Source organism: Mirounga leonina, unplaced genomic scaffold (assembly GCF_011800145.1).
Source record: "Mirounga leonina isolate KUSES-001 unplaced genomic scaffold, KU_Mleo_1.0 Mir_154, whole genome shotgun sequence".
In the NCBI taxonomy this organism is placed as follows: domain Eukaryota; kingdom Metazoa; phylum Chordata; class Mammalia; order Carnivora; family Phocidae; genus Mirounga; species Mirounga leonina.
Genome location: NW_023270389.1, coordinates 29,445,463 through 29,471,360, shown reverse-complemented (window position 1 = coordinate 29,471,360; position 25,898 = coordinate 29,445,463). Strand labels below are relative to the sequence as shown.

At 43.5% G+C, this 25,898-nt stretch overlaps 1 protein-coding gene across 4 annotated transcripts in view; it reads left to right on the top strand.

Moving 5' to 3' along the window:
• Positions 1–1,501: 1,501 nt before the first annotated feature.
• Positions 1,502–25,898, top strand: part of NR5A2 (nuclear receptor subfamily 5 group A member 2) — a 126,246-nt gene continuing 101,849 nt past the window's right edge. Inside the window, exons 1-5 of one of the 4 annotated variants that reach the window (XM_035010377.1) lie at positions 1,502–1,690; positions 2,212–2,349; positions 6,359–6,477; positions 8,015–8,156; positions 10,709–11,355. In XM_035010377.1, coding sequence (XP_034866268.1) covers positions 2,268–2,349; positions 6,359–6,477; positions 8,015–8,156; positions 10,709–11,355 — 990 coding nt within the window. In that variant the 5' untranslated portion in view covers positions 1,502–1,690; positions 2,212–2,267. The other 3 variants (XM_035010380.1, XM_035010378.1, XM_035010379.1) reach the window with 3 other exon arrangements.

The window sequence follows — 25,898 nt, the reverse complement described above, 5'->3', positions numbered from 1 at the left end:
TCCTTTTCTGAACTATGTAAATATATGTGTGTGTATGTATATATATATATATATATATATATATATATGCACTTAATTCACAATGGTATTTAAAACAACTAGTAATACTGAAAATGGATTGACAGTGTTAGATACTATCACAGAAATCTGAGCATCTTAAGGGTCCCTAATTTTGGCAACCACAGCCCACTGCACTTTCCAAACTAATGGACAGTCTCCCTCCCCCCAAGTTTAAACATTTTTATGAAATTTGATGATGCTACAAAACTGAGATTTAAATAACTTAGATTCTGAATATATATTAAAGAACAAAATTACAAAAAGAACAATTTAGAGAGCCAACAGCCTCTGAATTGCCAGACACCGGTAGGTGATAAACAACCCGTTTCATGCAAAAGTGTAGATTAATCATGGCGATGGTTGGAGTGTTTTCCAATTCATCAAATACTGGACTGGACAGTTTGAATGTGTGATCTCCATGCCATTCAAATAGAATAAATTCAGATCTTTTGAGATTCAAATTCACCCCCTTGTGGGTGGACTCTGATAATTACCCAGTCTTGCAGCAGACACTGAATATGAGGCATTTCATATGCAGTCATGAGGCTGGAAAAAAATGTTTTTCATCTTGTTGGGATGAGATCTGAAAACTTTTTGAAGATGTGGCTGGGCTGGTGGCTGAAGAGCTTACGTAACAGATGGTTCTTTAAAACTTTATTAGAAGTGCTGGGCCTCTGGGCCTCATGTGGATGGTCCCACCAGAGACACCAGAATGAAAAAGGAAAGCCTAGTTCGGTCTTTGCATTCTACTTGCACACGCAGTTCACTAACATTTAGGAAGTCTGCCGCCAATATAATCTTGGGCTGGAGGGGGTGGGGTGTTTACTAGTCTACCAGTGACGGAACTGGTAGAGTGGGGAAACAGGGATAGCTGTTTCTCAGATTTCCGGCAAGTGAGTGAACGTGCGGCCATATGGCTGTCTGCTCGGTGGGCCGGGACGCTCGGCCACTCCAGGACTCCCGGGGTCCACGGTGGGGCCTTTTCGGACTGAATGCTGAGGGGTTAATGAAGCCGGGAGACCCTGGAGAGCAGGCCCGCTCTTTGGAGAAGAGCGGTCCACTGAATTCAACATCTCTTTTCCCCTTTAGGTTGTTCAAATGGGTGTTTAACTCCCCCCTCCAGCCCCTGACCCGACACGCGCGCGGAGACACGCACGCACACCCACACACTCCCGCGTCCCTTCTGGCTTCCCCCCAGCTCGCAGAAATAAATCGCCGCCCTAGCCTCCCGTCCTCCGCCGCTGCGCTCAGACAGAGGTCGCCTCTCACTAGCTGGAAGACCCGGCAGCATTCACATCCCCCGCCCCAGGTCAGGGTGGGGTGGGAGGGGGTTAAGGCGGGGTGGTGAGGTTGGGGCAGGCGAGGGGACTGGAGCATGCGCCTCATCCTCATTGGCTGGCGGCTGGTGTCCGACCTAGTCCGGAACCCGCGTCCCCATTCACTGTCATCACCCCTCATCCCAGCCTTCCCCTTAGCCCCGGCTTACTTACCTCCCCACTCCTCCTCATCTTCCCCCTTTCCTTGCCAGCACCGTCACCCTCGGGGCTGGAAGGACTGCTCTCGGACACGCAGGAGGAGTAAACGAGGCAGGAGAGGGAGGCTGGAACTTCACAACTTCACACTTGTGATAGTGAGCGAGAGGGAAGCAGAGTCGGGGGAAGGGGCGGAGAGGAGAAGTGAGGCGAGAGAGAGAGAGAGAGAGAGAGAGAGAGACCCCTGGCGATCCTGAGCCAGAGGGCGGGTGGAGGGAGGGGTAGAAGTCGCCCGAGCCGTCCGGGAGCAGCGGCAGCGGCACCGCCGCGGCGGCAGCACCAGCCGCTCCGCCGCCGTCTCCGCTGCCCGCCCGGAGCTCGGCCGCACTCGGATCCGCGCCCCGGGCAGCTGCGCCCTCGCCGCCGCCGCCGCCGCCGCCCTCGCCGCGCCAAACCAAGGCGCCGGGACGCAGTCTTCGCCGCATCTCGTAGCCCGCCATCTCCTCCCAGCGGCTTGGGGGCGGCTCCGGAGTTGCGAGACTGGACGGGGCTCAGGGGTCCTGACCCGCGACCCCGGGAGGAGGCGGAGGCACGCTCCCGCGAGCGGGTGGGTGAGCCGGCACCCCGGTCGCCCTTCGTTTTTTTCCGCCGGAGTTGAATCTGTGCTGCCCGTGTCCAGGTGCTGGGCTTCCGGACGGACACGGACCCCCTATCCCCGCCCGCGGCCGCCTTGTCATGCTGCCCAAAGTGGAGACGGAAGCCCTGGGACTGGCTCGATCGCATGGGGAACAGGGGCAGATGCCGGAAAACATGCAAGGTAAGGAGGCGCTGCGCGGCGCTCGGGCTCCCGCGGCCACGCCACCCCGGGCTCGCCCTGCGGGCTTCAGCCGCCCACCCCTCGCGGGCGCTGAGCTACCCGGCTGGGCTCTCGCGGCCGCCGGGCTGTGGGGCAGCTCGCGGGCGGCAGGCCCCCCACCCCAGGGACAGGCATAAAAGTTTATGGCTCTTGAACAATGCGGGGCGGAGGTTTTCCAAGCAATGCCTAATTGGCCGCTTCTAATTAAGAAAAGAGAGGCTTCGAGATCTATGGCAACCCGAGGCGGCGAGTGGGGGGGGGGGGGCGCCTTCAGGCTACAGATACTTCAGAATAATAAGATCATTCTAAGAAATGGAATGCCTCACTGGAAAACGGAGCAGGTTCTCAGTCACTGAATCGGTGAGAACTTTAATCAGTGCTCTTGTGTGGAGGAAAAAAACCCCGCCTAGGAAAGTCAACTACAGAAAGAGAAGATGACCCCGGAAAAGCTTGTCCTAGCGGCGTTAGAATGCATGTGGGTACCCCCAAACGCCCATGCGGACAACTGGGCGCCGGCATAATTTGGACAACTTCAGAACTGCAGGCAGAACTGAAGAGATCCAAAGTTACCCCAACCCCATCTTCTGCGCGGGTATTGCCGAGTTAGTTGAGGGAGGGGGGCAGCGGTTTAGCTTAATGCCTCTGCTTCAGTTCGAGAACTGGGAGTATGGAAGTCCTATTTGTTTTGCCAGCTCTTGATTGCTGACAACAACAAAAAAGCAAACTCTGCTGGCAATATTTTCGCCGCATTCCAAAACAGCGACTCTAGATCTGGCTGTATGAGCCCTTCAGAAGTTTATCGCAGTTGCTCTGGGCTGGGGAGGGAACAATGCTAGGAAAAGTCCCCGGCGCTCTTCCATCCTCGCCCCTTCCAGCGCGCAGGATGTGCGGGCAGGCGGGCCTGTGATCCCGGAACGCTTCCTGCCATCCCCTTGAGCGAACTTGAAAGGGCCGGGAAGGTGTTGAGAGCAGAGTCCGACCAGAGTTTGGGGTTGGTACACGCCGCGGTACGGGATAGGCGGCGCGCCTGCAGCGCTCTGCCCCGGGGGCCCTGACGTCGCCCGGCTGGGCTGGGGGAACGGGGTGGCGGCAAGACGTGCGTTAGGCCTCTGGGTCGCTTACCCCACCGTGATCTTGGGGTCTCTCCAACCCTCCAGGAAGGGCTGTGGAAGTCCCCTGGGGGCTGCGGCCCCTGAGACTAACTTGAGGGTTGGCTGCTGGAGGAACCCGGTTGGCCCAAAGAGGCATTCTCGCCCTCACCTGGGATTCCCGCGAAGTGGGGACGTGGGGGACCCGGGCGCCGGGAGCCGGATCTGGGAACCCTCCGCCTGAGCTGCGGAGAGGGACAACCCTTTGGGCGCCCGTGAGGCCAGCGCGATCTTGGGTGCAAAAGGAAAGTTCCTGCTGCTCGTTCCGGCGCGCGCGTTTCTGAGACTCGGGAAAAGAGGCTCAGAGAAACGCTGGATCAAGAAGCAGGGGAGGCAAGAATAACGGTTCAGGGGGTGGGGGGAAATGGGAGGGAAATGCCACTGTGATATTTTCCCTGTAAAGTTCGGGAGGGGAGTTCTTGACACGACCTACTGCCCCAAAGCAGAAGTTAGCCCTCCGTTGTGCCCAGGGCTCAGGAGAAGTCGCCGGCCGCTCGCTCACGCCGGGTTCGAAAACAGCGTGGGAAGGGCCACGACACGACTTTTCCCTAGGCCACGCGGCCTACACCTCGAGGGCAGTCCCTGGGGATGGGACCCCATTACCATGCTTGCTCTGGTCTCCGCCGGGGATGCGCCCTAGTCGTCCTAATCCGATCAGAAAGGGGACCCGCCATTGGGTTGCGGGACAGCATAGCGCGTCCAACTTAGGGGGAATTTCTCTGCGTGCCTCTCTGCGGTCCTAGCTTTACAAGGCCCCACCGTCCTCTTCACTTTCTTAAGACAGGGACTTCTTTGCCCTAACGGATGCCGTTCTTCAAATGCCTGCTTGGGTACAGCACCTGGGAAACTGAAAGATGCCTCAGTCTTGCACTGCGGCAACTGTCTACCCACACGGACTCTTTGTCCAAGAGGGTCCCCACCCTCAACTCCGGTCCTTTTGGGGTTGGATCCCCGAGGTGGGCACCGAATCCTCCTGCAAACGTTTGCCTCGCTGTGCCCCTTAGGTGCGAAGTTTAGACTTTACTTTTTTGGGAGAATAAAAACAATAAAGTACAGTTTTTTCCCGTCCCTAAAACACGCCACAAAGCAATAGTTTAAGTTTGGGGAGAGATGGAGCTATAAACGAACTTCTCGAACCCTCAGTTCCCCCAAACCCCCAGCTTCCCAAAACCCGAGCGCGGACCTCTTAGGGCTGGCACCGCTGGGAGGACTGCGCTCGGTATCTCTTGTTTTACGGAGCCCAAGCGCCTGCCTCTACGGGAACATCTTTCACGGGGACCCCACCCCCTATCTCCAAACTCTGGCTAACTCACTCGGGTTTAAGCCCCAGACCAGGGCTCTGTGGTTCGGGAAGAGATGGCTCAAACTCAGCGGGTCTGTGCTCGGCCCTCAGCCTCGAAGTGGTGCAAGTGACCGCACGCACCTCCCCACGGCCCTTTCCGGAGGCCTGCAGAATCCATAAAGAAAAAAAGAACTTTATTTTAAAAAGAATAAGGAAAAGAACGAGTCATTGTCGAAGAGGCCACATTATGGTGATGGAGTGGCCGGGAACTTCGGGGATGCGGTGGGGGCTATTTCTCTCTTTCCTTTTTGGTAAACAAATCAGAGGAAACTTCTGTCCGGCCATCGGTTCCCCGCCCCCCCCGCCCCGCCCCCTGCAAGTGCCACTGATTAACTTAAACTCGACTCTGCTTTAGTGCGCCTGTGTGTAGCCGAGCAAGGGGCGAGAGGCGAGTGTACCCCGGGGTTTCACAGGAAGGTGCCCGGAAGGGTTAGGGTGCCGGGCTGCGCGGACCTGCCCCTTACCGCAGGTACCCGGTGCGTCCGCCCTCCGACACCTGACCCTGGGTGAGTCTCGGGAAGGGATTAGGTCAGGTATTATCTCCCGGCCACTGTCCTTCCTGTGCATAGTTTATCCATCTTTTGGCTGCAAAGGCGCCTTCGCAGAGCTGCGTCCGGCGGAAGGCGGTTACTCGGTCCCCGCAGTGAACCTCGCGGAGCCACGGCCTGATCTCTGTTTAACTTTAACAGGGCGATCCGGAGGTGTTTATATTTTGCACTGATTATCGGAAACATGTGAAGTTTATCACAGGACTTTGCGACGAAACCAAACCCTCGTGTGTATCTTTTCCTTTTTCTCTCTCTCTGCCCGGCGTCCTCTCTCTTTTCCTTCTCTATTTTTACAGGAGATTTTCAAGTGTGAAGAGGTGAAAGTATCCAGAACAGGAGTCCTGTCGATATGGAGCTGAATGTTTCAATTAATCTAACAGATTTGAACGTAGGGAGCAGCAGGCTGTGGTTCAAGTGGGGCTTGCTGCTGAGAAGCAGGTTTCTGGGGCTTCAGGCTCTCCGTCAAGTGTTTGCAAGTCCTGTTGAGCGAGGTGTACTTGCAGCAAACTTAGTTCAAGAGTGGGAGACTGTGTGTGCTTGTTTCTCTCTCCTAGGCAAAGGTGACATTTTTGGATCTTTAGGAGGTTTAAAGTTCTAAAGTGTTATTTTCTGCGATTCATGTTTCTAGTCTGATTTGCTGCCCTGCAGTTATGAGCTTTGTGTTCAACAGTGGTAAGTTTAAAATTCTTAACAAAACAAGTGGGAATTCTTTTTCAGTTAAAAAATAGGAAGTGCGTGCCCGCTGAGTCCAAAAGATCTTTTACTTTCATTGTATAAAAATAGTTTTTCACTACTCCTGGATAAAAAAAATATTTTTATTTTATATTTTACCTGTGATATTTGCCCACCAATTACCAAAATGCTTCTCACTGCAGGATTACAACCTACCGTGTGAATTAATTAGCTACGTATATACATTTCTTTTGTTTCAGTGTCTCAGTTTAAAATGGTGAATTACTCCTATGATGAAGATCTTGAAGAGCTCTGCCCGGTGTGTGGAGATAAAGTGTCTGGATACCATTATGGGCTCCTCACCTGTGAAAGCTGCAAGGTTTGCTTACACATTGCTACCTGACAAATACAAGGTTCAAAACCAAAATAAACCATTGGATTGCTTTCTAAAGCTAAATTTAGGCTGTCTTTTTTGGACTCAATTAAAAATGAGAGAAAAGTCTTAGGGAGATGATTCTTTGAAATATGTGTTTAATTCCAAAGGCAAAAAAAAAAAAAATTATGCTGTTTAGAAAACTTTGCCAGTCTCATGGCTTTAAAATATTTTATTGTGGTAAAGTGATGTAACTGTAGAAAGACTTCTATTTCTAACAGTCCTAAATATTGATTTTGCTTGACTTATATATATTTAAAGCATCGTTCTTGAGAGGAAACATGACAAAGGATTTCCCAAATATATTTTAACTTCAGACTATTCTGTGCTGCAAGTCTAAACATTTTTTATCCACAGGTAAAAGTCTAAATTCTCAACTGTGTGATTTTATCCTTATTTATTCCAAAAACAATTCTTAAGATTTTTTTGAAATTTATATCATAAAGAATAAGAAACCACATCTCAGTTTATAGTTAAGTGTAGCTTTCATAAATAAATTATATGACCTATTTAAATGCAAGAAGTTTTAATATGTAAAATGTACTTTATTGTTCCTAATAATCTCAACCATACATCAAGAATTTATCTCAGACCTTTTTAATATAGTCCCAGTCAACTTGATACTTGCTATTTTTCAACATTTTTTAAAGGAGAAAGCTCAGTTACAAATACTTAAACCACTGGCAGGAAAATCCTTTCATTCTCTATAACAAAATAAGATTGTTTCACTTTATGGCTAGTAGGATAAACATAAAGAATATACCATCCTGGTAAAGCTATTATTGTATTATGAAGCTACAAAATTTGTTTTTGATGAATTCTTTTGGGTGCAATATAAGAAAAACACTGCTAAAATTCACCTCTCTGCTACACATGATTTTCTTTTCCATTAGTTTCACCTTTCTTTGTTTTTTTTTTTTAAGAGTTCCCCAACTTGAATGTATTCCAATGGAATTATGAACACTTACCCATTTTACTCTTTAAATCCTTTTGCTCTTATCAAGTGCTGACGTTTGTAAAAAAAAAAAAAAAAATCTGGGGTGTTTTGCTATTCAATTTTCCACTGTTATTTTACAATAGTTTGCCACTAAAATTCTATCAGACTGCTTACAAACAGTGCAGATCTCCATGAGTACCTTACCTGGAATAGATTAATAAGAAAACAGATGTGTGTGTGTTTTTTTAATACTAGTCAATATAGAATGTATTTTTCTCTGACTGTTGAGATGAAATGGTGTGTATCCAAATCTCCCCGAGATTTGATATAATTTTAGGAATAGAACTCAAATGCTAGAAAAATCTCCACTTTGGGCCGGTGCTGTTTTGGAGGGTCGATCTTGTTAAAATGTGAAACAAACCACAGAACCATGGAAGGGCTCATTGGTTCAATGAAAAGATTTATTGGTGATTTCCTTAAAATGAAACAATGGAAAAGATGGGTGTTAGATTTTTAATATGCCTCACTATTTTCTCTGTCTTGTAGGGATTTTTTAAGCGAACAGTCCAAAATAATAAAAGGTACACATGTATAGAAAACCAGAACTGCCAAATTGATAAAACACAGAGAAAGCGTTGTCCTTACTGTCGATTTCAAAAATGTCTAAGTGTTGGAATGAAGCTAGAAGGTAAGTTTCTTCCAAAGACTACTGCCTGTTAAAACTCTCCAAGGACATAAGATTTAAAATAACATTGTACTTAGAATATGATAACATTATTTTCCTAGTCTTTTAACACCGTGGACAATAACGTAAGATCTTTTATGTTTTGTCAGCAGAGATGTCTGAGTATCATTTAAACACTGGGGACATCTACTAGGAAAAAATTTAAATATCAGAGTTTCCCTCCCCCCACTTTTTTCTTTTTTTTTTAGTTTGGCGAGCAGATGGATTTGACGCTAAAAAGGCCAGGTTAGATGAAAACAAGACTAACGTGATTCAACTGAGAACAGGTTTTAAACATTTGCAAAAACTAAAAAAAAATACTTTTAAGAGTCCTGATCGGATGCTCTAGTAAAAGTCTGATTTTAATCTTTTAAATTGTTTACTTGTCACAATTGTTACTATTAATTTCATGGCTCCTGAGCAAGAGTTAAAGCCTTTAATTGTGCAATGGGGTTTCTCGTGTAGATTATCAATTTTGATAGTGTGGGAAAGCACGTTTCTTTTTTTTAAGATAATGATGAAGGCTGCGAAATGAAGTTGAAAAGTAGGAAACATGAAAAATAATGAACTATTAAATCAGTAGCATTGGTTTGACAGGAATAAGGTAGTGGTTCCCCAAAAGCCATGTTAGACTTTACGTTGTGAGAGTAAACTGTATTTACAATGTACAGGTTGGCAGGGAGGAAAGTTAATATGTGGTCGCGGTAAGTAAGTAGTCTGTAGTTCATGGACTATTTTGGTGTGTTGCTATTTCTTAGCCTCCAGCCTACTGACTTTCCACAGATTAACTACAGTGCAAATAAAGTAATAATAAGAGATACATGTCACCGTTATGTGCCAGATACAAGAGTGCATTTTAGTTGATCAATGAGGCACAGGCTAGTTGTGTGTGGAGCTTTCCTGTGATGTGGCACTCAGACTAGATAGAAATACTCAAAAGATTTCAAATAAATCTGCTAAATTGCTAATAGATTCTTTCCCAATAGAAGTAGCCACTTTGGTTATCATTGGAACTGTTAACTCTGTATTGCTTTTATTTTATTTATTTTTTAAGATTTTATTTATTTCAGAGAGAGAGAGAGCAAGCATGAATGGGGGGAGGGGGAGAGGGAGAAGCAGACTCCCTGCTGAGCAGAGAGGCGCCCTGGAGCTCAATTCCAGGACCTCAGGAATCTGAAGGCAGAGGCTTAACGGACTGAGCCACCCAGGTGCCCCTCTGTATTGCTATTAAGAAGAGATGGAGAAAGATCAAGAAAGAAATGCTCACTAATTTCTTTATTACCACTCACTTTATTATTTTCCAAACAGCAAAATATTGTGGGAGATGCATACTGTCATATGAGACTCAAAATATAAAATGTCAAAGAGTAAATGTTGTGGGACGCCTGGCTGCCTCAGTCGGTAGAGCATGTGACACTGATCTCAGGGGTCATGAGTTCAAACCCCACCTTGGGCATGGAGCCTACTTAACAAAACAAAACACACACACACACACAAGTAAATGTTGTGGCTTCATATGGTGTCATTTGATTTCTCTCTCTTTTTTTTTAATGAAAAGAAAAGGTTGCATTTCTTTACCTTAAAAAGTATTACTAAGTCACTCGTGGGGCATAACCATACTTCCTTAACAGTGATATGAAAAAGTGGAATATTCAATAAATTATCATCCAAATGAAAAACTTGCACAATATTCTAGATACCTAGCATTCACAATAAATGTTTAATGCTATACTAATCCTAAGATCAAAAGCTCAAAAACTTAACCTCCAGCAATTTCAACATGTCAGAAGCTGTCAGAGATCGCTGGTTTCTGTCTAATTGCCATTGGCCACTGTGGGCTTGGAGACTACTGCTAACTCACTTATTTGACATGGTCCCAGAGTCCACACAGCACTGTGATGGTAGACTGTCTTGACACCTTCTGAAATGAATTTGCTTTAATTATGTCCAGTTCTTCTTAAATTAAAAACAATAACCAGTGGTTATCTGATGTGTGCTCATCAAGTCCAGGTGAAAATGATTTTCCAGGAAGAGCATGTGCCCAACCCTTTTGCAGCAAATTAGTCAAAACGGCTTTGAGGAATGAAGATATTCTCAGGGAAAATATTCACAACTCGATCCAGAAATGGGTTGATTTTTTATTTTTTCCTCTTAGTAGTTTGGGTTTCCGTAAAGAGAATTCTGACATAACTGGCATAATAGAAACTGATACTCTTTCTTAGCAATCTGTAGTATCCCGTGTGTAGCAAAAATTATGAAACCCTCACTGTCTACCAAAGGGTTAATATGTCCCTATGCATCCAAAATACTTTTTTGATGACAAACAAAGAGGAAAGAATTCAAAAATGGCTTGTGGGGTGGTGGGGGGGTATCTTTATGGGCCATTGTAATGAAAACAACCACACACCTAACACTTCTGGTCAATTTTCAACATTTCTCGATAGCTGGAGATGTAGAGAATGCTAATAGTTTGCATCTTATTTATACCCTTACTCCTTTTTTTTATTTCCCCACAGCGGTAAGGGCTGACCGAATGCGCGGGGGAAGGAATAAATTCGGGCCAATGTACAAGAGAGACAGGGCCCTAAAGCAACAGAAAAAAGCCCTCATCCGAGCCAATGGACTTAAACTAGAAGCCATGTCTCAGGTGATCCAAGCAATGCCCTCTGAGCTCACCATCTCTTCTGCCATTCAGAACATCCATTCTGCCTCCAAAGGCCTACCTCTGAACCACGCTGCCTTGCCTCCTACAGACTATGACAGAAGTCCCTTTGTAACATCCCCTATTAGCATGACAATGCCACCTCATGGCAGCCTGCAAGGTTACCAAACATACAGTCACTTTCCTAACCGAGCCATCAAGTCTGAGTACCCAGATCCCTACACCAGCTCACCAGAGTCAATAATGGGCTATTCCTACATGGATAGTTACCAGACGAGCTCCCCGGCAAGCATCCCACATCTGATACTGGAACTTCTGAAGTGTGAGCCAGATGAGCCTCAAGTCCAGGCTAAAATCATGGCCTATTTGCAGCAAGAACAAGCTAACCGAAGCAAGCACGAAAAGCTGAGCACGTTTGGGCTTATGTGCAAAATGGCTGATCAAACCCTCTTCTCTATTGTTGAGTGGGCCAGGAGTAGTATCTTCTTCAGAGAACTTAAGGTACGTCATGGGCTATTACAACTTACAATCCCCCTTTCAAATGAGACCTAACTCTGTTCCTAATTAATATATACTTGGTGTTGAAAATATGTTTTCCTTACTTTTCTTCTTTGTATGATTTACAGAGTAGAAGAATCTTAGGACCTTGACTTCAGGACTGTCACAGCTTAACTTGATGGGGCTTTTATTCTCTGTAGCTCTTAGTTTAGGGGGGATGGCATTTCATGTAAAGTATAGGGGGAAAAAAATTTTTTTTTCTGAATAGTAGAATGTCTTTACTTACTCCCTTTAACTCAGATGGTTTATGGCTAGAAAATTTAAGGCACTGTGAACCAGCACCTTGTGAACTTTTTAAAAAATTACCAAGTAAAAAGCTATATTATAATGGTGCCAATTTAAAAGAAAAAATGCCAGCGTTTCGTTGTGTTTAGACCCTAGAGAATGAAAATGATACCACTGGCTACTAGTCTCAAATAGGTATTTACTACCTGTTTACCTTGACATTAGGTTGGTAAAGCTTTGTTTTCGGAGCAGATTCCAATAGGATGTTTACTGTCATTGGATGGGGATTGGGCAAATGGTGAGTGCTAGTCTACTTGGCTCGGGTTTTAGTTCTCATAATCTATGTCTGTCGTTGATTTTAATGGATTGGTACATTGTAAACACAGTACATGTTTGTATAAAGATCTCTGTTTAACTACGTAATTATTTTATTTCCTGAAACTTAAGACTGAATTAATATAGGAAAGTGATATCGAAGTTTGGAATCCAAGAGTAGCTACCAAAGCACATTTGGTAGTCAGTGGTTTCATTCTCTGTTTTAAGAGCAAAGGTGAATCCTGGATTTGATTTCTCAGTATATCTGTTGCAAAATAAATTTCTTCCTTTTACTGTCATGGGTAGACATAGCTGCTAAAGATCTGTGGCTTCTGAACACCTAGGACTTTTGGAGGAGATTTAAAATCTTTGCGAGAAGGACAATACAGAGCCGACTTTTAATATAAAGGGTGGTTGTTGAAAACTGTCTGTGTAGATAGACCAGGGAATATGAAAGTTGTGTGCAAATGGGAGACAACGCTTTTCATAGCAGTCTTTACTAAGCACTGTGATTTGTACAGGGAAACAAAAAAGTTATCTGAACAGAGCCAAAGAAGTTGATAGAATACTACCACCAGGCGGTTAAGAGTGTTGACGTATCCAGCTCTTTACTCTCTTGTACTTTATCTCTCCATTTAAAGAGGGCTGAAAGTGGAGATAGATACCAAATGCAGAGGACAAGCAGAATGCCTTGAGTTAGCACGGTCAGGCCAGATATTTTCTGGGTATGTAACCACTCTGTGATAATCAAAGCGTTCTTCATGAAAAACAAAAACAAAGAAAACTTTTCTGGTGTTCTAACACTCACAGCTTTGTCCTTCAGACGGCCAGTAAGGTATCTGAAATGAAAAAGAAAACGATAATTTTAGATACAACATTAAGAAATGTAAAAGTGAGGAAAGCACGACTGACCTTTGCGGGCAGATGGACTCACTTTGAGTTAGAGCTTTGTTTGCTATGACTTAATAACTGAATAACTGTATCTTCGTAGGCAGGATGTTAATTTCTAGGCTTAGTTTTCCCATCTGTAAAATTATACCTGTGGTGTTTATGGTATAGGGGGTATGGAGGGCATAACAATACTTTCACCATTGACGAGGTTTTGCAAGGAAGAAATGAGACCATGTAGGCAAAATATCTAGGACTGGTAGTCTGGCATACATTTCATACTCAATAAATTAGTGTTCTTTTAAAATCGTCATTATTGTGGTTTTATGACAAGTGTCTGGAGATTTTACATAATACTATCTGATATTCAGCATAAAAATAAGCAGTTGTGCTTTTTCCTAGTTTGACATTGGGAAACAATATCACCACATATGTTATAGAGTAGTGCAATTCTATAATAAACAGTCATAAGTACTACTAATTGAGGACTTAAATTTGCCAGACAGTAAGTTGGGTGTAAGATGAATGCAAAGTTGAGTTAGACAAAAAATATTTCCTCTCAAAGATTTATGATAAGACAGTTTCATAAGTATCTATTTAAAAAAGACAGCTGAAGTTGTATTTCACAAATACACAGGGGAAGAAATTATGCATATCATTTACATGTCAAAAAGGAAACATTATGAAGAGAATATAGACAGCCACAGGTAGGATTTTAAGAGTGCTAGGAAAGCACTCTTCCTTTCCAAAATTCTCTTTTCCTCCCCCCTGTAGCTAAATTCGACATTCTTTTATGGGGTGTGAGGTTTCATATTTGGCTAAAATGTAAATCCTTTGGGAATGGGGCAGATTAAAGCATTATCAGTCATTTATATTGTTATTTAATGCATTTATCAGTCTTTCATGAGAAGATGCTTTGAAAAAAGGAAAGGGAAAGAAAGTACAGACATTAGTGGGGGTGCTTAAAAGGGGTAGGAAGTGCCCCCAGGAAAGAAAGACAAACTTGACCCACTTCCTGTTTTGCCTTGAGCTTGCATTGAAAAGAGTGATTCAATATAAGTATTTTTCAGAGAAGAAAAAGTAGAATTTAGAATAATTTAGGGGCAGTTTAAATTTAGAGTTAGAAGGTGACTGTTCACATTTGAAAGAATTCCTTTTCCTTGTGTTTATAAATTTGTCACAAAATAGAGCAAGTTGTTGGACGCCAACATTGAGACATGTGCATCGCCATGTATTTTTCCAGGGCAATGGCTTTCAAGTTTTTAAACTATGACCTGCAGTAAGAATATATTTTACATTGGAACTTGGTGTACCGAAACAGATCTCTCCCTCTCTACCACACACACACACACACACACACACACAGAGAGAAACGTACATACACACACATAAAATGAACCAGAGTTTGACTAGACATTACATGACCTTCTCCATGCCATGCACTTGATATTTTCTACTCTATTCTGCTTTAGTCTAATTTACATGTTTTTAAAAATTTCCAGTCATCACCCACTGAATTGGTTACATGACCCACTAATGAGGCATGACCTGCAGTTCAAGAAACATTGCTCTAGGGAAGGTTTTGTAGGCCATCCATTGGGCATTGCCTACCTGGCATTGCTAAGTGCAAGTCCTGAAAAGGCCTCTTTCCTCTGGCATGGCTTCCAACACATCCCCGAAACCTACAGCCCAGTCCTCACCCTATCTTCCTGCAAAATTGTGATTTTTAAATAGTCCTTTGGGAAGATCAATGCTCCCCTTTAAACCTTTGTCTTCTTCTTGTAACTTCACAACAAATTACCCGTCAAGTGATATACAGGCAGATTGCTTATACCTCTATGACCCCAAGATGAAAAGTCACATATTTGTTCCGGGAGAGTAATAGGATAATAAGGCAGTTTTGCAAATGACCCCTTGCTCATTATTCCAGGACAAGTTACACTCTCTACCATGTATAAAAGGAGAGAATACAGATTTCATTTGTTTACTATTTAAGGTAACAGAAGGGTCAGAGGGAATTTGGTGGGTGGTTTTGTTTTTCTACATGGCTACAAGGTTCAAAAAAGATATTCTGGTTCCTATTCAAAATATTGTAATGAGAAAGAGGAAATTACAACTCCCAACCTCACAGTTCATGTAATAGCACATAAACAGCAAAAGAAAAAAAAAAAAAAGATTGTATACGCCTAGAAACCGTGCAATTTCAGAGCCGGAAGATGATTAGGGAAGAAGGGATGCAGACACATAAGTGAGCTGTTCTGTTTTTCTATACACCTATAAGGGCCAATTCTAATTCCAATCCAAAATACTGGCATGAGAACGATGAAATTAATACTATGAAATAGTAGCTTTCGAAACAGCACATATGCATCGGAAGATATTCCAGGCCTAGAAACCAGATTTTTCCCGAGTTTGAAGACATGGTGGAGATCATTTGACCCACCTCTTGATTTTACCTATGAAGAAACTGAAGCAGGAGTGGAATTGTGACTTGGCTCAAGATGATGCAGCTACGAAATGTCAGAAATTGGGACTGGCAGATTCAGGTTCTGAAAAGCAGTACTTTGTACAGCCCCCCTCCCCACCCCCAAGAAACACACACAAATAGGCAGTGTAACCTTTGACTCTGAAAACACAGGTCTTTGCCAGTGAAGCTAAAGCAAATCTCTAGGTTATCAGAAGTCCATCACTACCATCCAATTACTAAATCACTAATAATCAGTGAGACAGATTTTCTCTGAGCTCAGACGACCCCCTGGGAGTGAATGAGTCACTTTAGAAAGCTACAATAATTCTTTCAGGCCACTGGGGTATCATTCAGTAGAGTGGATCTACCAGCTAGCACTTCTGAGCCTCGAGAGCGTGTCCAGAGCATTCTTTAATACCTTACCCTCTACAGATAGTGTACTCTGTGGGAGAAATCTGGTTCAGCAACAACATGGGTTGTGCTCAGCAGTTAAAATGGCTCAATACAATTCTACCTGATGCCCGCATAGTCAGCATGGGTTACTTTTTATGTATGTTTGTGAAAAGATACAGAAAGAGAATACAAGATTGCAATCAGGTGATGAGCCACTAATTATAAATGTATTAGAAGTGTTTCCGAGGTAATATCGTAAATCCCACGCACCTTCTAATCTTCAAATCTTACAATGGCCGATACTCTTGGACTTTTTTTCCTTGTGTTTTTGGAAATTAAAAGCAAATTCAAGACCTCCTCACATTGGTGAAAGACCTGTCTTTGTGAGTCAAGAAGATTGTACGTTTTCTTTGTTATTTTTCTCTCAGCTATGTCTTAAATATCTCACAGACACAAGAGCAGTGAGAAACTAATTCCCACTTTGTTGAACAACTAATGAATCTGGAGGATCTATTTGATCTTCTAATGAGACCAGATGTCTTAAGAGGATTCTGGGAATGGATATATAAGAACTTCCCCTCGATGAATGATTCTGATACATGTAGGAATAAAAAAAAAATCTAAATTAATCCTGACTGAAACACATAACTAGCATTTCTGTGGAAAATAGGTCTCAGAGATTCAGGGAGTTTGTGCCAAAGGAATTCAGCCATGCCAAAGCCAGCTTCTAAGCGCGGTTTTGACTGGTGTGGAGGCTGGGGTAGGATTAAACCTTCCTTTTTCTCTGGTCCATCACAGACGCTTTCTGAGCAGAGTCTTATTCATTTATTTAGAATATTCTAGATCCTTTTCCCCATGCCTTTGTTCACCTCTCCTAACCAATACAGGTTTATAGTCTGAGTTTAATTGGATCTGCCCCAGTTTTAAGCTGTGTTCTTTAGGAAGCTTATTTAGCCCTTTTCTGTGTGTGGGGTGTGGGGTGGGGGTAGAGAAAGCGCCTGCATAGTGTCTCCCCATTCACCTGCTGTCCAATCCCAGCATCCCCGCCACATGGTCCCGTGGCTTCCCAGAGTTACAGTAAACCATGTCATATACCCATGTTTTCAGTGCTCTGGATGCAAAGTGGTTACTCTGGAAGGAGATGATATGCAGGAAACAAACTTGAAAGTGATTTCCACTCCAGAAGAAGAGAGTTTTTTCTATCTGAAGGTGAATTAAAACATTCATCGCCATATCAGTTACTCATCACAAGATATCGGAATAAAATAAATCTGTCCTACATAGGTTTGCAAGGAAATGAGAAAACTAGCTTTTCTTCCTTCTACCAAAAGTGGGCATGGAACTTTTCTTCTGACCTTGTGAATTTGGAGAGAATTGGCAGGTTTGACTTGATGGCCTCTCAGGTCTCTTCAGGTGTCAGACATTCTGCTTCCGTGATTTTTTCCAGGCAGACCTGGTCTGGTTGATGGTGTTGAGATTTCTATTATTCTAGCCTTAACTTGTTTATACATGTGCAACTGCAATCATGTCTATAATCAGTTAAGGAATCCATTAGTTTAACCTTCTTGTTCACTATCCACAGGATGAATCCACTCTTCTCAGTCAACACCTGTTACTGTTATGACTCGCTCTTAGTGGGCAGCTGGAAATGCCCACCTGACCGCAGAGACCTGCATTCTTTACCTTCCCTGCTCTTTACAGGGATATCATGAAAGTACACCAGGCACCTTGAAACTGCTCTGTGCTAGTTCTTTTTATTAAGGTGTAATTTCTATCCCCTAAACTCACTCTTCAGTGTACAGTCAAATATAAAACAATCTATCACCTCCCCAAATTCTCCTGTGCTCCTTCATAGTCCAGGCCTCCCCCTACCCAGCTCCTGTCAATCCTTGTTTTTGTCCTTATAGTTTGTGATTCCTTTTTTTTTTTTTAAGTCAGCTCTACACTCAACATGGGGCTCGAACTTACGACCCTGAGATCAAGAGTCACATGCTCTGTTGACTGAAGCAGCCAGGCGCCCCAGTGTGTAGTTACTTTTTAAAAGTATTAACTTTGCTTTATTCTGTGAGTATACGTTTATAAACTGCAAACTCCGTTTAGACTCTTGACTTCCTGAAGCTTGGTTTCCGTGTGGTGGTCAGTGTTCTGGTGGTTTCCATGCACACATATCCTCCATGGGAAGCCAGGGTGTTTGGTGGGAGTGTTAGTAGTGATGATCAAAGCTTCATACTGGCTTTGCTTGTTACACCGATAAGCTTCCTGTTCCTATTAATCTATCCGATATCTCCTAGAATCACAGGGAGCACATGAGAATAGCCAACCGCACCCAAGTAATCCATGTTTAACTGGCTTGGCCATCATCAGGTGTTTGAATATGAACAACGAGAATAGGAAGAAAATCAACACTTTCCTTGCTGTGCTCAAGGTCAGATGGTGAAGGGGAGAGTCCCGTTTTTGGGGCGCTCACTATTTGCTTGCTGTAGTACTGGGTGCTTTCAGGCCATTTTCTGGTTTGATCCTTAGGACAGCTCTGTGAAGTGAGCACAGGATAAGGTCTTCCTTGGGTGAGAGAGTTTGAGTAAAGACGTGGACTGTTGCTATCACACAATGATTTTTACGGAGGATATGTCCGTCCAACCCTTGTCACGCTTGGGCTCATAGTGGCCCACAGAAACACTGAGTTACTTGATTAGTTAGTAAAGGTGTGCCACCTTCTTTTTATTTTATTTTTTTATTTTGGGGGGAGAGGGGAGGAGGGAAAGGGAGAAAGAGAATCTTAAGCAGGTTCCATGCCCAGCACGGAGCCCAATGTGGGGCTTGATCTCACAACCCAGAGATCATGACCTGAGCCAAAATCAAGAGTCAGATGTTTAACCAACAGAGCCACCCACGTGCCCCGCCACCTCCTTTTTGAACCAACCAATCCCTTCAATTAATCTGTTAGTACCAGCAAAATTAACAAAGGTACTTAAATCAGTTTGGTTTCCAAGGAGCAGGGATGAGAAAGATGGGGAAAAAAGCAAAGACATGGAAAAAACCTGGGGAGGTCATTTACATCCAAAGCTTGTGGTACATTAACAGTTGAGAGTTTAAGGAAGACTCAAGGTCACAGAAAACACTTCCATTTTTCCTTGACTACGGAGTTTGGACAATGGAGGATAATAATAGCTGCCATTTATTGAGCTTTACTATGAGTCAGACAATTGTTAAGTGCTCTACATGTGTTCTCTCATTTAACACTCACTAATCCCTGTGAAGTAGGCATGATTATGCCCTATATGCAGATTAGGATACCAAGACCTAGAGACATCTACTGACCTGCCCCAAGTTACACAGTTAATAGTAGTAATGTTATCATTTTTTTTTTAAAGATTTTTTTTATTTGACACAGAGAGACATAGCAAGAGACAGAACACAAGCAGGGGGAGTGGGAGAGGGAGAAGCAGGCTTCCCGCCGAGCAGGGAGCCCGATGCGGGGCTCGATCCCAGGACCCTGGCATCATGACCTGAGCCGAAGGCAGACGCTTAACGACTGAGCCACCCAGGCGCCCCAGTAATGTTATCATTAAAACAGAAAACATAGGGGCGCCTGGGTGGCTCAACTGCTTAAACGTCTGACTCTTGATTTCAGCTCAGGTCATGATCTCAGGGTTGTGAGATCGAGTCCCACATCGGGCTCTGTGCTAGGCGTGGAACCTGCTTAAGATTCTCTTTCTCCCTCTGCCCCTGCCCCCCACTTGCATTACTGTCTTTTTCTCTAAAAAAAAAAAGAAAAAAAGAAAACCAAAAATGTTTATGGAAGTCTTTGGTAAAGAGTAAAGTACTTTATGATTGTTGCCATTATCACTTTGCCCGTATCTGTTTACTATATTACAATAGGTCTTAAAGGACCTCTGTTACCCTTAAACTGCACAGAGCAGTTTATCTTAAATTGGCCCAAGGATATGTAAATTCTTTTTCTTTTTTTCCCCTCTTTTTTTTAAGATTTTATTTTTAAGTAATCTCTACACCCGACATGGGGCTTGAACTCACAACCGCAAGATCAAGAGTCACATGCTCTACCAGCAGAACCATCCAGGCCCTTCCTTCCTTCCTTCCTTCCTTCCACCATTTTTTTTTTTTAATTAGAGGAGGACATCATAGGAATGAAAGTTTGGTACCTTACTATCAGAAGGGGGTCAGGGTTGCCATTGGCTGCAGAGGCCTCCTCCAGAGCCTCTGCAGTCAAATGCTCTACCCCTGAGCTATACCCCCCCTCCAGAGCCTCTGAACCGTCACGTGTGAAGCCTGACTGTAACTGGGGGGGCTGTAGAATGAGGCAGGCAGGCTATAGCCGGGTGGTGCTCCCAGTGGGGAATCCCTGGGTAGGCCTTCCCCACCCCACCCCCCACCCCTCCAATGTCCAGCACCAGCTCCTACTGCATAATTACTAGAAGCAGTTTCATTAGTTTGTCTGCTCGGAAGCAGCTGCATACCTGTTCGCAGACAGGCACGGGGGCCCCTGCTTAGTGCATTTCCTACGCCTGCCCAGCCAGGCACACAGATTGCTTACAGGTCTTACGGAAAGTCGGCCATTGTTAGTTCCTCATTGTTGGGGAGGTGGAGCTCCCTGAGTCCCCGAGCCTCCTGGGTCCCTCTCTGCATGCGCTTTCCAGTGTCAGACAAAGTCAGGTAATGGGTAAAAAAACTCTGAAAACATGACTCATGTGTGACGCCCCTTAACACACTTTTGAAGGACTTTGCCCTCTGAACCTATGAGGTAAAATAGGTCTTTTTATTTTCTAAGATAAGTGAAGAATGACTTTGCTCTGACTTATTCTTCTACGGCTTAGAAGTAGATCATACAAATCTTGGAGGGCTCAACATCCATTTGCAGAACGGCTGCATAGCAATGGGGCATTTAAGCTATTCTTCACTTTAAAGACATTAATCTCTAACCCAAGAACACCACCCACACTCAGGAACAACGACGTACACCATGGCCTCCGCTATTCTAGCAGCTGGCTCTTTCTTGACTGACTGATACTAAAAACCTAATTCCGTCTGCACTTCTGTGTTGTCCGGGCGCCGGGCTAAGCGCAGGCCACCAGTGGTGTGGGCCACGTGGGGCCCTGGCCGGCCTCTGCAGACGCGCTCACCTCTGTGTCCATTTCTTTGTCCGCCACTCCCCTCACTTCCACCTCTCCTTTTCTTTCTGTCCAGACTCCCTTTCTCTTTTCTTTTCTTTTTCTTTTTTTTTTAAAGATTTTATTCATTTATGTGACAGAGAGCGAGCACGAGCAGAGGGAGAGGGAGAAGCTGGCTCCCCGCTGAGCTGGGGGCTCCACTCGGGGCTCAATCCCAGGAACTCCAGGATCATGACCTGAGCCGAAGGTAGATGCTTAACCACCTAGGCGCCCCTCCCTTTCTCTTTTCCTACTCAACTTACTTTTCTTCCTTCTCTTCTTATGCCTCTGGCTTCTCAAACTTGCCTGTAGGCATTACAGTAGTGCCCCCCCCACACCCGCCTTATCCACAGGGGATACGTTTTGAGACCCCCAGTGGATGCCTGAAACTGCAGATGGAACTGAACCCTAAATATACTGTTTTTTCCTTACATACACATACCTATGATAAATCTGAACTTATAAATTAGGCACAGTAAGAGATTAACAACAACTAATAGTAAAAGAACAATTGTCACAGTATACTGTCATTTAAAAGTTATGTGACTGGTCTCTCGTGACCTCTTATTGTGCTGTACTCACCATTCTTACAGTGATGATGTGAGATGGTAAAATGCCTACGTGATGAGATGAAGTGAGGGGAATGGCGTCGGCATCGTGACATGGTCGACACAAGGGAAGGTGTAACCATGGGTAAGGGGTGAGGGACTACTGTACTTTGTACAGCGTTGTGGTTCAGGGACCACGTGGTGGCTAAGCCCTTCTCCTGGGCTGTATCTCCCTTTTCCTTTCAAGTGAAATGTGGAGCAAGGACAGTCTGAACTCTGGAGGTCCAAGGATGGATAGAGAAAGCAAGAGAAGTAGTTGGGTAGACAGGCTCTAGGAATGGGTATATTCAATGGTAGTAGGTAGAACTTCTGTCTGGTCCTTCCATGGTTCAAGGTGACTTCCACACCGTGGCATTTTCTGTTGGGGATAGCAGGTCAGCTTTCTTGGTCCAAAGAGAAAGCGATGGCTGCAGGCTCAGCAAAGGGAGTGTATGAATCCCCTGTAACTCTCATACAGAGACACCTAGAAAATTCTAGTAGTGAGGGTTTCTGTGCCTGGCAAGGCAGTTCTACTTCAGGTTTAGCCAGATTGCCACACAATCCCACAGATGGTTACCAGTGTTTTCCTCACTTTTCGCTTCCTCCTTGGAAATCAACTTCAAATGCCATGCTTTTGACCCGCCATGACCTAATCTATGAATTTTTCATATGTGGTGTACTCTGAAGGAATAGCCAAAAACTATGTGTGCTCTGAAGTCGACAGGACGATTGGGTCCTGCTGCTGTTCATTTCTCTCAGAAAACTAGAAGAAAACTGCATTATCTTGCATTTTTAGAAACATCACTAGGATTACACAACATTCAGGATTAACTTTACAACCAAACTTGATCCGACTTCTAATTCTGTAAGAATGCTTTTTCTTTACATGACAGGTAGAATAATTGGCCAATAGGTCCAAAGTCTGTCCTTTATTGTGCAATAAGGGCATTGCAAAGGCAGAATGTAACCTCACCTCAGTGCCTTTAAAGGCATTGGCCTCTGTCTTTCATTTTGGGAGCATGGACGTAACTGGCCCTTCATCAGTGGTTCGTAGTGTTGGTTTTTAAAGTCTACAGCAAGACCACCTCCTGTGAATTGACTATCACATTTCTAAGTACCCTGTTTACAGAATATTTTACCTGGGAGAGCAGTATAATTTCATTTAAATTAAAAACACATTTTTACGGGAATGAGACGCAGTAAAAACACAGGATACGTGTTGAATTAGTGCGCTCAAGACTCCTCAGTCGGAAAGGCAACACATATACATCTTGTTTTTACTTTTAAGCAACATCAAATATATATTTCTGGTAATATGACAATCCTCCTAACGATGTTTTAAATGATTTTTAATTCATGTTACTGATTTTACACAGACACACCCACATTCATTTGCTAGAAAATAATTACATGCACCTAAGTGGTTCTCCCTGGCAGATCTTGTGTGTATATATCACAGAGTTTTGAGGGCATATCCTGTTTTCAGACATGTTCTCTGAAATGTTGGCTCATTCTAAGACCCGTTGTTTTATTTTGACCACTGTATCCTGCCTACTCTGAAGTCACCACAAATGCTTCTTTACCACACACATCCAATCATCACAGTTGTGCTTTTTTGATCTAAAGTTGTGATGAATAAGAGGCTTTGCTTGTTGCCTAATTTAAAAAAAAAACATACTAAATACTAAATTTCCCCTTGTAAAATAATGATATAGATTTAGTGTTTGTGCAGAAGTGTTGGCAATAGAATTCTTCAAAAGTTTTCCTTTGGGTGATGAAAAGCTGTTATATTGTTTTCACTAGCTAATCAAATGTAATTGGGTAGCTTGAAGTGCCTTAGATTTTCCTTGTACAGTTATCAAAGTGGGAAATGTAACTCAGGGAGCTGATGAAAGGCATCTCTCATGGTATTCTTTCAATTATAGATCTTAGAGAGTGAATGAAAGAACAGATCTGCTGCTAAAAACTCAGAAGCCTGAAATTGAAATGCCCCTTAATGTTAACTGCTGTATTAGCTAGTTAACACATTATTTATATACTTTAATTGATCCTTGCTCCAGCTTTGGAGAAAAAACCATTCTGGATCCATTTGGCAAGTAAATTAAAGTTGGGGGGGATGCTTGGGCACAATAACATTGCTGTTTACATTAGGTTCAAATCATATCAGATATTTACAGTGAAAACAATAGCTCTCGTTCACTTTGGTGGGGAATAACTTGCTTTAAAAGCATTCATATTTTGCACTCATGTATTGGGATTCATGGTTATGAGTGTTTTTGAAGGAGTCTTATTTGACCATTGAGAATTACTTTTATGGTTTTATCAATGAAATGTTGCAATCTTGAAAACATAACTTCATTGCAGTCCTATATTTGGATGGGTGCAAGTGAGGTTGTAGCTTTTGGAAAAACATCAGAACACACTATGTCTGCATTTCATCAGAATGTAGGTTGAATCACACTCTCAAGCTGCCCCTAAAATACCTCTGGCATGAATAATTTGTTGTGATTTAGGATTAGGTCAGATTCGGTTTTTATACATTCATTAAATCACTTGTTCACTAGCTCAGTCATCAAACATTTAGTGAGCCCCTACTGTGTGTCAGTCTCTATGCTAACTTGCTAGAGATAAAAACAAAAGCAGTCCTCACTTGTTACGTATTAAGCCCTCCAGGGCACTTTTCTCAAAGTAGAACTCCCTGGCATTCATGCAGGACTAAACGACAATGGCAAATCCTCCCCTGGAAATCTTGTGCAAGTACTTGTGATGGGCATGCAAATGATCCTGACTATGCTCACACCAATGTGTAAGATTCTATTTGAACTGAAAAATACAAGTTAATTCTCAGAGACAACAAGCCGACCCTTGAGAAACATGGCCTTAGCCCAATAATGACTGAAATGGAGAGAGCTTTGCTCAGAATGTAGTGCAAGCTCTTTGGAGGGCACCTAATCCAGCATGGGACAAGGGGTGTATGGTCTGGGGAGGGGGCGGTAATATCTAAGGGGAGTCTTGGAGGATGAGCAGGAGTTGTGAACCAGATGAGCAAGTAGGAGTTAGGGGACTGAGGGAGGCTTTGCTAGAACAGCTTGTGTGAAATCAGAGATGTTGGCATTATGCTTTGGGGGCACTGTGGATAATTCCTATAGCTGAGGGTTGAGTGTGTAGGGAAGTGACAAGAGGTACAGCTAGACCACCTATAACTAGATGAGCGGGGCACTAACACGAGGTCCTAATGTATGGATTTTATTCAAGGCAAGGGAAGCCACCAGAGGAAGTTAAGTACAGGAGCCCCAGAGGGATTGAAAATAGCCCATGGAGACTGGTGGACGTATGTGTACTGTGTTATTTCATGATTTCGGTTTTGGTATAGATTTTCCTTTGTTTCCCAGCATTTAGCTAATAGTGCATTCTAATATTGTCTTTTTAGGTATTGCTTAAATTTTGTCATTGTTGTTGCAATGAAGGTATATGGTTGATATCTTTTACATACTTTATTATGTTCGTTTTTCTTTAAAGTGGGCCTTTTGCTTCTAGGTAAATTTCAGTTATTGGTGACATGTATGTATTTGAGGTCTTGGTCCTTGTTTTGTGTTTAATTTCAATAAACATGATATTTTAATATTTCTTCAGTATAACTAACATATTTTTTGACCAGGATGTTTTTTTAAACAAAAATTTAACCTCAAACTGATCTATTGCTGTTTATATCTTAATCATTGATTTAAAGGCATCAAATCAGCCCCTAGCTCAGTGTACCTAAAGTGATCACACATGAGCTTTTAAATTTACTTGTTCTAGGTACTAGCTCCAACCTGATGAATTATTCCTTCCTTCATTCAGCATATGTTCATTAAATACCCACTATGTGCCAAGTCCTGTTCTAGACTGAGGGATACTGTAGTGAGCAAGATCAACAAGGGTACCGCTTTTATTAGTGCTCACACTCTCATGGAAGGGAAGCAGATGATAAACAAGCCAATAAAAATAATGAGAACTGATAGCATAAGAGTAAGTAGGGTATGGGGAGGGAGGGAGCTCTTCATATCAGAGAAGTGATATGAAGGGCTGATACTCGAGCTAAAATCTCAATAGCAGTAAAAAAGTAGTCTTACTAAATCTGGAGATAAAGAAATCCAGGTACAGGAACAGCAAGTGCAACAGCCCTGATGTAGAAACTAGCTTGGTGTTTTCAAGAAACATGAGGAAAGCCAATGAGCATAGAAATTGGTGACTGAGGGGGAAAAGTGGGTCTTGATAAATAGAAAAATTTCACATGATCCAGCTCATGTAGGGCTTAGATTTTATTCTGTTTGGAGCAGGAAATTATAGGAGCATTTTAATCAATGGAGTGATTCCATCAAATCCTCATTATAAAAATGTTGCTCTAGCTCCAGGTGGGAAATGGGTTGAAAGGAAGTAGGAGATCCAGCAAGCCAGGAGAGA